This window comes from Melanotaenia boesemani, chromosome 21 (assembly GCF_017639745.1).
Source record: "Melanotaenia boesemani isolate fMelBoe1 chromosome 21, fMelBoe1.pri, whole genome shotgun sequence".
NCBI lineage: Eukaryota > Metazoa > Chordata > Actinopteri > Atheriniformes > Melanotaeniidae > Melanotaenia > Melanotaenia boesemani.
Genome location: NC_055702.1, coordinates 16793643 through 16807112, shown reverse-complemented (window position 1 = coordinate 16807112; position 13470 = coordinate 16793643). Strand labels below are relative to the sequence as shown.

At 39.8% G+C, this 13470-nt stretch overlaps 1 protein-coding gene across 4 annotated transcripts in view; it reads left to right on the top strand.

Moving 5' to 3' along the window:
* Nucleotides 1–2105: 2105 nt before the first annotated feature.
* Nucleotides 2106–13470, top strand: part of capn15 (calpain 15) — a 36010-nt gene continuing 24645 nt past the window's right edge. For 2 of the 4 annotated variants that reach the window (XM_041973993.1, XM_041973992.1), the window contains exon 1: nt 5081–6385. In XM_041973993.1, coding sequence (XP_041829927.1) covers nt 6210–6385 — 176 coding nt within the window. In that variant the 5' untranslated portion in view covers nt 5081–6209. Of the gene's footprint in view, nt 2351–4279; nt 4732–5080; nt 6386–13470 lie in introns of those variants that run through there. The other 2 variants (XM_041973994.1, XM_041973996.1) reach the window with 2 other exon arrangements.

Below are 13470 nucleotides of genomic sequence, written 5' to 3'. Positions count from 1 at the left end.
AGAAAATAAATTCAAAACCCAGAGTGGCAAAATGACAGGGCAAATATTTTAAGAACTAAAATAAACCAAATAATAATAATAATAATAATAATAACAACAATAATTATAAAATGTGAATAAAAGGAAACAAATTTGTACACTTAAATAAATTGGAATAATGAAAACACTTCCTTTCCTACCTAACAAATTACTCAAACTAAACTTAGCACAAAAAGTAAGGAAATTTGTGTTTGGTGGATTAATTTTTTTGTTGTAACAATGGCAATAAATCTTATGCCATTCTTGCGCCAAAAGCCTATTTATGCCCCTTTTCAATTCAGTTCAGCTTTATTTGTATTTCAATAATTTACTACAAAGTCATCTCAAGGCACTTTGCAGACAGAATTATTTCAAGCCAATTTATTGACTATTGTTTGGTATTGGATGAGTCAAGTCTGCGGAAAGAAGACATTTTGGCAATTTAACAAATTAGTAATTTAACAAATAGAGGCCTTGGTAGCTGGTAGAGGACCTATAAACAGTTACAACAGCCCGACACCTCCTCCTCATGACGGTCACTCGCTTGGTTCCACACTGCTGTGGATTGGCATCTTATTCTGCAAAGAGCATTTGTCACAAGTCAACCAATATGGTTGTTTTGGTTGATTTGACATGGACAGCATGCCCAAGCTGATCCCACGTGTTTTTAGTTAGGTTTTTAGACCTAGATTGCCTCCAGTGATGGCAAGCCTTGTTTTTTTTTTTGTTCTTCTTCTTTGAGGGCAATGCCACCACATACTATTACACAGCTTCCACCAAAAGACTTCATCAGTGCAGCAATCACCACAGTGTTTTCTCCACATTTTGACCCTATCAGCCATGTAACCGTAGACAGAATCTGGTCTTATCTCTGAATATAACCTTCATTCACACATCCAGATTCCAGTGGTTATGTTGTTGACACCAGTAGCATTGCAAATGGTACTAGGACTGACTCCAAATAATGCTGCAGCTTGGTTTTGTAAAACTCCAGCTTTAAGTTGCCCAAGACAAGCCATATATAAGTGGTGGGGAATACTGACCATCATCCTGCAAATTGGAGATGTTTCCCAGCTTCAATACACCGGATTCAAAATAATGAGTCACTTTGCCGAAATTGATAGACTGTTGGATCGATTTGATTTGAAACCACCACTGCCCTTTCCAGATCAATCAAACGTGACCTGGTTGGCGCAGACACCAACAGACTGCTTTAGCAGGATCCATGGTCACAGATGTTTCTAACTGGGCACCAATCAGGCACCAAAATGTCAGCACCTAGGGTGTCAGAAGTTCAAAACAAGAAACATAAAGAGAATAAACTGCTTGGCATTGGCAGAGAAGATTTGTGAAGTTCTTCTTGAGCGCAACCCACATACTCAGTTCTGCTCATCCCACAAACATATTTTCCTTACAAGTGTCGCACCATTTAAAAGGGAAAAAGAAGTTTTATAACCGTATAAACGTTATTGTCAAGAAACACTGTTACAACAAAGAAATAATTTATGTTAAATTGGAAATATTTAAAGTGAAAACACATACTCCAATCAGAGTGCAATACTTGAGAAATATTAGTTTATTCTACCACTATATTTAACATATAAAGCAGTTTAATTTTAGATCGACCCAGCATCAAGCAAGTAATGCAATTTTTCTAAACGACCCAAAGTTGGTTGCCGTTAAGTAACACTAGATGGCACTAGAGAGCCATTAGTTGACAGTGGGATGCGGACTTTATCATACACTGATATGCTTTTTAAAGCATAATGGTGACTTTTTACTATTTACTCTTTTAAAATAAAATAAGTATATAAAACTACACATTTCAACATGAATGTTTATTTTTCTACATGTCAAATATTTACATATATTCCGATTATTTGTGTTTTTCAAATGTGACGACAGTGATACCCGGATATCCTCATTGAAACATGGGAAATTGAGTTTTTATGGTGGCATTCTCCATGAGAATTTACGTATGCTAACGTGCGGCCTCGAGAATGATGGAAACGCCACAGTACGTATTTAACGTACGTCCTCTCTGTATTTGTTCCGTAGAGATTCCCCTTCCTTCCTGGACTGTTTGAGGTAAACCTACGAGGTCGCATCAGTATCGTTAATACCTGACGGAGTGGAAATAAACTGTATAGTTAGGTGTTTGACACAAACGTCCGAAGTATGCGTCGGCAACGGAGAGTACGAAGCTAAAGCCTGAGAAGGTTAGGATGACCAAAGTACAACCCGGAGAGGAACTTATCGCTTCTATGGCTGTAAAAAGTTAACACCGAAACGACCGAAAAAACAGGAATAATTCCTCTCCACACGACTAGAGGTAAGAATACCAATTCGTGAGTGGGCTTCGGTAAGTGCACGACTGTAGGAAAATGTCAGTAATGTCGTCCAAATGACTGAAAAAGAGTCTTTGTTTACAAGGTTTCCCGGCGTCCTCGTCTCAATGGGACTGTTCAGTTTTCATCCAGCTACTGTATAGCTAATGTTTGTGTTGGCAGGGCTCACAGACTTAAGTTTACCCGCAAATAGATTGATTAGTACCTTGTATATTTACCAAGTATTTCAGGGAAGGGTTGTGGAGTTCCTTACTTCCCGTCGCTTCACTGTACAGAGCAACACAATTAGTAAGACTTCTCTTTTCTGTCTGTTAATGGGTTTGTGGCGGTGATGGGGCAAGATCAGGGGGATAAACCTTCATCCAGACACCGAGAATACATGGGCTACTGGATGGATCCTGGAAACTTGGGGGGATGAGACCTGTGTTCTAAAGGTAGCAGAACCAGTTCAAGTTTTCAGTAGGGAGATGATCAAGTAAAAAAATTAGGATATACGATTTTTTTTTTAATAATGAAAATCCACGTAACCTATTCGTTCATTTTGTTTGAGAGTGAGCATTTAGAAGACGGCATTTAGAAGACGATCTTTTCATCTGTGCTGTGCTGTCCACTAGGTTTGAATAAGAATACTTAGGTCAGTGAGGACATTTGGGGTGTTAAAGAAATGACACCTGCAATGTACCATGAAATCAGCTCACATCCTCGTTTCCCCTTCTTCCCTCAGTGTGCCCCTAGAGAAAAGAAATGAAATCCAATCTCTCCCTCTGGCACTGGCCGTGTCAGCTGCCATATCTCTGGATACTGACTAGCAGAGAGACAGGTGGTTCTTGGACAGGTGCGCCCTTAACAAAGGGTTACAGTTCCTTGACTTTTATTTTATTTTTTCCCCCCTTCTGTTTTTGGCTTAATTTTTGTGGAGCTGTTGCCATTTTACTGCAACCTGGGGAAACTGCATCAGTGATGAAGTCTTTATGATGACTACGCCTTCGGTGTAAATATTACAAGCCTTTCTTTTGTATTATGTTGTGTAACATCCATTTCTTCAGGACCTTTGCTCTTTATCATTAGCCTGTTTTCTAGTTTAAAGTATGACGCATGGCCTTTGCTTTTGCTTTGCACTCTGGTATTTAGCTTTGTCTTAAATCTTCAACAGTTTCCTTGTTGCAACACTGGTGTTTAGTTCTCTGGTAGTGCAAGTGGAAATGATTTACCAGACAAACCAGTTTCAGTCTTTGGGGTTGTGGTTGGAATTGTAAATACATCACACTCCCACAGCACCTGTTATGCAGAAGTCTAGATAGATGACTGGTCTTAGAGTCAGTCTGCATGAGGCTGATTCACTTCCTTCAAGGTAACAAAAGATTAATAGAAACATGTGGTTAGAGACCTCTCACGAGCCGGTTATGTAGCTTGAGCACCATGCCCCTATTCTGCTGAACTCTACATTCATAGAAGAAGAGAAAAGAAATGAGGCCAGGAACATCATTTGAGGTGGAAGGGGGTGAAAGGGAAAGTTTGATGGCTTATCACAGTAATGTGCCAGGACAGTTGAGCAATGAGACTCGTAGTCACTGCTGTCCTCTGTTTAACCCGTCACTGATATTGGCTAATGGAGACGCTGTCTTTCAATGCAGAAAAAGCAGGCTTTACAGTTGCATAATGTGCACTGTTTTCATGGGATAAATGTGTTTTTATAACACCGATCAGATCTTATCATGCACATGCTGTATTTTAGTTTCATCACTAGCCATTACTCTGTGATCCCATTCTCATTATGACAGAGCTGTACAGCTTGCACTCTGTTGAGCTCTATTTAAATCTCTTGAACGCAGCTTTCCAGCTTTTCTCTGCTCGCCAGCCCAGTGCGCCTGCGCTCTGCTGACACTCCGGTAATCCGCTGGAGGAGATTGCATCCTCGTCCACTGCGCTCAGGCTATCAGTGAGGGAGAATTAAAAGATGGGGAAAACAGAAGACTGGAGAGGTTAAGACCACATCATGGGACAGTAACACCAAGGTGTACAGGCGTTGTGGGATGGAGCAGTTATATAGTATGAACAGTCTAACATCCAAGCCGACAACGGGACCGGAGGGAGGATGTCTCCTGATATAAGACAAGCCTCCGCACTGGAAATATGAGATGAACGCAGGCAGGATTGGACCCAGTTGAAGATGAAATTTGCGAACGGGTGCTTCTTTCATGAGCCTACCACTGCTGTTTTCACGTTCCATAAACCCGGACATTGCTTCCTGTATAAAAAGCTGCTGTCCATGGCCTTTGGACTGCTGTGGGGACATGGACACGCATCCCCCTTTCAAACAAATAGTGCGTTGCGGTGTTAACTGGATCAGTTAAAAAATCGGCAGGTGCGTGAGTTATCAGTTACCATGAAGTGTTTACCAAACCTGGAATGGAAAGCTAAAATACAGATTTAAGCACATGCAACCCAGCCGATGCTTTTATAATCAGCTAATACTTGATGCCCATCAAAGCTAAACCCAGCCCCAAAATATAGCTGTTCTTTGACTTTTGCATCGGGCTCTTTTTTTATTTCTAAACTCGATCGAAATGCTTGCTAATGAAATTCTCTTCTGTGACAACCTCACAGTAATGGGACTTGTTTCCATCAGCTTATTTGTCTGTAGAGCCTTGTTATGACATGCTGGGAAGCCCAAATAAATCTAAGCGCAAGTTGATAATCAATATCCCTCAGACAGAAGAAGCTGAGGATCATTTCTCGTCCTTGCGTTGGCAGATCACCGCAGCATTTCTCTCGAGTATTTTGAATAGTTGCTGCAGAGCCCCGGAGTTATAACGTCTTTATGCTGTTGTAAGAGTTGAAATGTAAAAAAATCTTAAAAACTGAAACCACCAAGGTTTAATGTATGGCAGTTTTTATAAGCTTGGGGAATCCTAAATTCTTTTAAAGTAAGAAGTGAACTAAACTGACGTTATCCTGCGGGAGAAATGCAGCTGAGGTGTTTTAGTGGTAAACCTCTACAACAGCTGTTAGTCAGACTGGGTGTCTGAAAGAGGAGACTTGGGTATTTGCATACTTGTATTTTTGCCAAAACCCCTCCCATGAAATGCAACACATTAATTTAATCCATCACCCATGTTGTAAATAACTTTGTGGATATGTTGTGTGACTTTTATTCAAACAAGATCTGCACAACTGTTAACTGCTATCATCTGTCTCTATGGACCCCTGATCTCATCATGATGACAAGAGTGGGCTGGAGGTGTGCATTTTGGCTGCTGCAGTGTTGAATCTCAGCAAACACAAGTATGGACTCAACCTTTCTTGCTTTTGCTGGTCTTCGGAGTATGAACTAAAGAAAGAAGAGTCAGGCATGAGACTGCACAGGCTGGAAAGATGTGACAGACGGTTCACGCAAGGAATTATGGATGACATTGTGGAAGATTTGGTGCAGACTGATATAAGCGTGAAGTGTACAAGAAAGAGGATTACAAGCATTTGCTACAGAAAAACTCAATTTTTACTTCTTGGAGAACAGCTGCTGCATTTATATAAGCTCTCCATGCCCCAAGTTACTGTTTGAACTGAGAACTTCTCCCATTCACTATGGGACATGATGACTGGACACTTATCTACCCACAAGTGTCCCAAGTCTTTCGAGTACATCTATCTTTGTTTCCCTATTGCTGTATTTTGTTCTGAGTTTACTCAAGCAAAAGACGAAAATCTTACTATTTTGGTGTATATTGGTTTGCCTCACTGGCTTCAGTGGTGGATCCCCAGTCAGTATTAATGTTTTAAGGGATAAAAAAAAAGAAACCCTATCAGAGACAAGTCAGAGACTAATTTCCTGTCTCCGTGGTGATGGGGAGCTCAGCCTCATCTCTCGCTGCAGAAACTGAGTCAGACCATGGCTTTCACAGCACCCCTTACCCCTCATCACCCCCTGTGGGCTGGCTCAGGAACAGTCACAGCAGTCCAGTGTGGGGCACCACCTTCATCACACGACAGCAGCACCCACTGCCTCATCGAGAGCGCAGGTAAGAGCTGACATCGTTGAACCAGTCAGCTGCAAACTCATTCCTCAGTTTAGTGCATTTGAGTTGGACCTGGCCTGACTTGTTTGTATTATACAGTCTGTTCCCCTTTAAAGCTGTGAATGCAAACACAGACTGGTATAATTTGAATGCTTTTGTGCTTGTAATTTCTTCCTTTTAATTTTTTAAGGTAATGAGCATTCTTTCAAAGTCTTTTAGAAATGGTTACCAAGTCCAGGGATTCAGTAACTTCCCTACTGTGGATCATATCTGCTGTTTCATCAGAGCTCATCTAATCAAAGCCTGCATTTTGGTGTTTGTCCATGCTGGTCTTAAAATCTGGCTAAGCTGGATTTGAAAAACAAAATCCCACCTCCTCCCAGCTCAGCTGTACAGTATGTGCTACAATTCTGGCAGTTCTGGGTGGATTGCCCGGACAGTTAATCTGACCTGGCCTCAGTGAGTCCAATAAAATAAACAACCCAGGGTTAATTACAAAATGAGTATTGATGTCATTCAAATTCCAACAAACTGCATGCTTTTCTTTTAGTACATATGGATGAAGATATGAACTCACACACACCTATATGATTACCAACATTATCTATTAACCCCAAAAATGACCGTAACAGTGGATTAGAAGCTCCTTAGATCTAACACTGTAAGATTTACTTGATGAACAAACTATTTGTCAGCAAGACTTGTCATTTATATTGACTCTGCTTCTCAGTGTTTACTGCATAAAAAAGACTGAGTTCATCTACAGAAACACTTTGCAGCAATAATCCATTCTTCCAGTCACTGCCCTCTGAGTCATAGTCAACATACTTTAAGGCAGTGATTTGTAAGATGCTTCGAATGTGCTGCTCATCCAGTTTTGACTGACTTTCTCAGAATAGATGAGCTTCTCAACCTCCCTCATATAGACTTGTTTAGAAGTGTTTCCTTCAGCTTTTTGGGTCATGTCCCCCAGAACGAGAACAGGCAGTTGATATTGACTGCCTGAAGTGTATTGAAGTTGTTGCTGAGTCACTCAGGGCATCATGGTCTGGTTGTTAGTTATTGATTTTCAGAGAGCCAGATCACATTTCCCCACAATGGATGTCATTATTTATTCAGCATCAGTCTCCAGTTGGGCTTTCATCTTTCTTGATTCCTGCCGACTGCTGTCAATGCTTGCCTTACACTTGCTCCACATTTAACAGTTAAGGTTGTCTTGGATTCTGCTGCTTAATCATCTAAGAATAAAAACAATATATAGATGGGACTTTTTTTAGCACAGTGTTTAACCACAGTTCAGCCAACCACAGCTCAGTTCATAATAAGTTGAATGTAGCTAATGCCATCCATCAGTGTTTATTTATTTATTTATCTATTTTTTTTATTTATTTATTTATTCTTTTGCACCATTCAGTTATTCTCCATTTTTTGTAGCAGAATCTTCTGTTGTGTTTGTGTATCTCTGCAGCAACAAGCCTATGCCTCTCATCACCAATCAGGCTGCAGCCTCTGTCAGCTGAGCACAGGAGTGCATAGATATACATTACAGTCCATTTGTGTCTACGGCCAGAAGGCATAGAGGGATACACACACACATAGATATACTGACGTTAGATGTTTTACAAAGACTGTATAGTAGCACTTCAGACATGTCTTCTTATCTCCCCCCACTCACCCTCGCTTACGCACGTATACACACTGCTGTGTGAGCCTAACGACGTTAGGCAAGCTTTGCTGAGCTGTGACAGAGCATGAAATATGGAAACAACAGAACACTATGAGCCCAGCTTATTTTCAGCTGTTCTCATTCAGTTGCCTTTCTAATAAATTGCCACATAAAACATTTTCTCTCCTTTTGCTTTTTTGTTCCTCAGAGCTTCCATAGGCAGTCTTGTCCTTCGGGTCGTTTCAGTTATTGACTCTAGAAAGTGTTTGTGTGTCCTGAACCAGTACCTCAGCTGTAAAGGTTTACACAAAATAACTCATTTATTAGACAAACACATGTTATTGGCTCAGCTGAAGTGTTTAATAACTTTGGAATCTTAGGCTTGTTTCTGTTTTAATTAAAAACATGGGAATGACCTTTCATACATTGTTCAGAGAAAAATTGAACTGTGCTTAATTTCATTTAATCAAAGTATTGTTGATTTGTTGGCTTTGGGGTTCTTGAAGCCTTAAAGTCTGTGTCTGCTCTCTCCTGAGTTGATCCCAGAGTCTCTACTGTCTGGGCATGATGGATGATGGTGTTTATCACAGCTCCATACCACCAGCTTTCCTACCTTTAATTGGATTAAAATGGGTCCACTTGGGCTCAATAAGCATGGTAGCTGGCTATGTTTATGTCTGAATTATTTCAGCATGTGCCCCCTTGCTGTCGCCTGTCTGATAAAGACAGGGCTGTGTCAGGACAGTCCCCCAAGCCTCAAGAATAGAATCGGCATGCCAGCTTTGTCTCACAGTGTGGCTTTCTTTGGAAAACAGTTCTGCAGTGAGGGGGAAAAAAAATAGCCTGTTGGCTCTGCAACTGACATGATTCCAGATTTCCCCACTCTTGTTGCCATGGAAATCTGTAGCATATGCTCAGTAACCTAATTCCATCAGGCCCTAGATAAGACCACACATGCTAACCTGGCTGTCTCATGCACAAAATGAAAACTATGCAGGCGTGCAACGCCTCCAATAAATAAATAAATAAATTGCAGATAATTCATGTAAATGTTTAGTGAGTTCAGATAAAGCCAATGAATCAGTGCATCCTCATGGTATGTGCTTTTTTTTACTGGTCTGTCTTTAACAGTTAAATTTGTATCATGCTAACGAGAACTAAAACTTTACTTTTTGTTGTCTATTTAAGAAGCTTCCTCAGGGCTGTTTTGCAGCACTCTGTCAGCAGCGCTCCAGCCCCTCCAGGTTTGGGTGCCCGTTGAAACCTCTGGATTATTACAGCAGCAGCTACAGAGCTATGCCGCTGCCATCTCTTCCACTTCCCTTCTTCTCTGATTTAGGAGTTTCCTGCTTGCTCTCGCTTTGCTCTATGCTGTTAATGTCTGCTGAAACCCAGTCAGACAGTTTCCTCTGTTTAAAGATTCAAATGTCTAAAGCTGTCTCCACTACTGACAGATTCACTCATCAAAAATGAGCACTAGTGTGAAATATTCACTGAGGGCAAAGCCAGAGGTCAGAAGCTATGACTTTTTTTTTTTTTTTTTTTTAAAGTCTCTTAAGAGTATTTTATATCTTTGTATAATCTCTTCTGTCTATTGGTGTCTGTTTTTACGCCCTTAATCATAAGGCATTTTACGATCTTAGAACAGAATAAAAAGCAGAACTAGAATTTGTATATTTCCTCATTACGTGGCCAATGTTATGATGATTTCCACAACATAACCCTTGTTGCTAAGGCATCACACCCTTCCTGTGATTCCTGTAATCCCATTTTCGCAACAGGGGAATATTTGTTCACTTTACTTAAGTTGCCTGAATATCTACAGCCATGTTTATTGAAATAATCTTTTAGCTTTGGGGTCCTTATTCAGAAGAGCTCTTGTTTTGTAGAATTCTTTGTCCCAACATCCCCATATGTATTCTCATCGCCTTATAAAGCTTCCACAGTTCTCTTTGTGTTGTCTCTTGTGACTAAAGGCGTCACTGTCACCAAAACCTTGTATCACGTCACTAAGTTTCAGTGTGCCAGAATCGAGACTCTTTATCTGCTGCTTAAGTCTTGGCTCTGGACACCCTCAGATAAGGAGCAGTTCCTGGCTGAGTTCCACAGTTTTTATGGTAAAAAATTAATTCTGGGCTTGTTAGGGTTGATTAATGAGTCATATTGTGCTACACCATAATACCTGGAAGTGGAAAGTGCTTCTTAAGATTCAATTCTCTGACCCTGACTTATCAGCTCCTCTCAAAAGGAAGGATGAGTACTTGGCAGGAGTAAATTATTAAGTGAAAAGGTTGCCCTCGATGAAGTGTAAAGTTTTTGCCAGTACGACAGCTGCGGACAGGCTGCTTTCATTACTTAATAATTTCTCATTGCGTTTTCTCAAGTGACTAAGATTTTGTAGCAGCTCTTATCTCACACCCGTTGCTAAAGATTTCTGGGTGTGTTCAGCTGGATGTTTCAACATTTATTATCCTTTTTGCAGCTCTTCTGATTTAAGCTCATATCAGCCTTTGAGAATTTTTTTTATTAAACTAATAAACCCAGTGCTATTTAACAAGAGGTAGCCTTCAGCTGACATCATCTGTCTTTTAGCTGGTGGTATTTGCATTAAAGAAATACAAAATACAGAATGTGTATGCACTGACAGCATGCTAAAAGCTCTTAATGCACTTGTAGCAGATAGCAAAGAAGAAAATCCCTTCCAGCATTCCTACATAAGCAGCTACAAAACAAGTTGTCATGAACATAATAACAGACATCCTTCTAACATAAACACTTTGAATAGTAGAACTGCTTCTCTTAGTATTTATCTTGAACAGTTTTATTTTTCTGTGCATGTTTGTGTGGGGGAAGCATGTCTCTAAAACTGAGGTTTGTTAGTTTACTCATTTAACATAAAAGGTGAGTCATTCATAAATGGGTTTATTTTTCTACCAAAAACTAGATTCATCCCATAAAAAAAAAACAAAAAAAAAACAGTAATCATAGAAAATGTCTTTTCCTCACCATTTAACAACCAGCTTTGATATGTGCTTTGGGTCATTTTCCTGTTGAAACAGCAGTATCCAACTTTTCACTGTTTTCTTGATGTTTTAAAGTTATACTGAAAATTCTCAAGTAGTGCTTTTTAATTCCACTCACTTAATAAGCCACAGCAGTTCCACTGACCACAAAACTGTTCCAGATTATGAAGCTGATCCTTTCAGGATTAGCAGTAGGAATAGCGTTCTCAAGACTGATTCCCTATACCTTTCTCCTTCAGAAGTATCATTTTAGCCAAACAACTCAGTCTCTCAACTTATTCAGGACTATTTATTTGTTCATATGTCACTGTAAAACTTAATTTAAGTGTAAATATGTTATTAAACAGAAGAATGCCAATAGTTGTAAAAACTAGGCAGTTTGCAGTTTATGGGACAGCTGTGCATTGGTATGTCCAGGGTTGTTTCTGTCCTCCCTATAACTAATCCTGTGTCAGACAAGGGACACAGACACTTTTTTGTCTTTGGGGAAGTAGCCACATGGTTTAACAACATTTATACCTGTACAAATGTTTGAACTGATGTTCACAGAATCTGCAGTCATTTAGAAATATCTCCATGAGGTATTCATGACTTGTGTGTAAATCTCCAATCCTCTTTCTCTGATCAAAGCTCCTTGGGCTTTCCTATTGTATTGTGTGTTGGGTCAATCTGGTGCATGAGCCAACACATACACAAAAGACTATTCAAATTGAATGGAAAAAGTAAACCCAGAGAAATATTATGATGTTTATTTTATTTTTATTTTTTTAATGTAGGTAGATACAGAGAAGTTGCCAGCTGCACAGTCATAATCATGAATGAAAAGTGTGTTTAGAGCATTCTGCATCAATGTAAATCAACTGTAAAGTTGGGAAAGTATGTCAGTTTAATCATAATTAAACAGGCTCTTTAAGACTCACCAGCAGTCCGAGGGACACCCCCCCCCCCCCGAAAAAGAAAAAAAAAATATTAGGTAGGAATCTTCTTGGATAATGGAGTTGTACATGTGTTTGCCATAAGAATACACTCTGAAGATAAATGATCAGTATTAATGCATCATATTAGGTTTTGTTTATTTCAATTTCCAAGGTAATAAATACTTTGTTCAGCTGATGCAATACATTGTTTTCAGATCCGTTAGAAGCTACATTCTAAGATGAGTAACCCATACAAATCTATGTATGTGCACCTTTGGCTTTGTGGTCTAGCTTCCTTTATATTTGTCTTTTCACCATCCATGTTTTTCTCCATACCACAAACCTGACTGTATGTTTTTTGCCCAGATACAAGCTAAGAAATTCTTATTTAACTAAACTGTTATCAGGATGTAGTCTAATAAGAAGCAAAAACATGAATATGTTTTTATTAAAAAATTACATCTAGTTACTTGTTTATTTTCAAGTCTTAAAGAAACCTTGTGTTTGGCAAATATGTTGTTGAGAGCCTGTGTGACACCCCGTGTATACTGACTGACAGGCCATCTGTCATGTGTCTGAAGTGCTGAGAGGGTCTCTTTATACGTTAGCTCCCCCCAGTGTCAGAATTCCTTCATCAAACAGCAAATGTAATTAGTAAGAGTATTAAGAGAATGACACCTCCATACATTTTATAGTATTATCCTGATAACGTCTAGTTTTATCCATGTTTTTGTGTTGAATGAGTAAAGGAGAAGCAGTCTGCCACCTCTGGCCAAATAAGGTAGCACACTTTTCCCTCAGGTCCTGGGCTCAAGGCCAACTTTGGAATGGCAGTGCTAATGACTGTCGCACAAAGGCCAAATGTCTCACAGTGAGGCAGGGAGAAACTGGCAAGATTCAGCTCACTTGATCTCCCAACTGAGCTTAATATGTAAAATGAATCCAAGTAGCCAGCTTTTTCTGTCAGTGGTGCACACACTTTATTGTAGGTGTATTTGCAGCATTTCTTAAAGCTTTTACTCATGTTTTTTTTTCTTGCCTTTGTCTGCCTCACATAGGTACCCTCATTTCCAAAGCCTTGCAATTTCCATGTAGATATTTGACCTGTGGCAGCCATATTACCCTTTTCCACATTGTTACAGTTTTGCTTTGCAGTTGTTGAGCTCACACTTGGTATTCTGTTGAAACTGATTGTCTTGCACTTCATGAATCTTTGAAAACTTTGCCAGGGTTTAGTGATGCGCTTAAGTGAATTTAGACATAGAGCAGAAACTGAATGGGTAGCCTTCTGCACTGAGAACTTAAATGGAAAAAAGACAGGGTTTCTAGAGGTGATGCCTCGCCTTTGCTGTCTCTCTTTCTTCTCTGTAAACTATTGGCAACTGCCCAGGTCTGCACTGCTGAGGAGCTGAAGTGGGCACTTTTAGAGCTGCCCTGTGAACACAGGGTCAAGGACAATAGGCATGTGTATGTGTCTTTGTG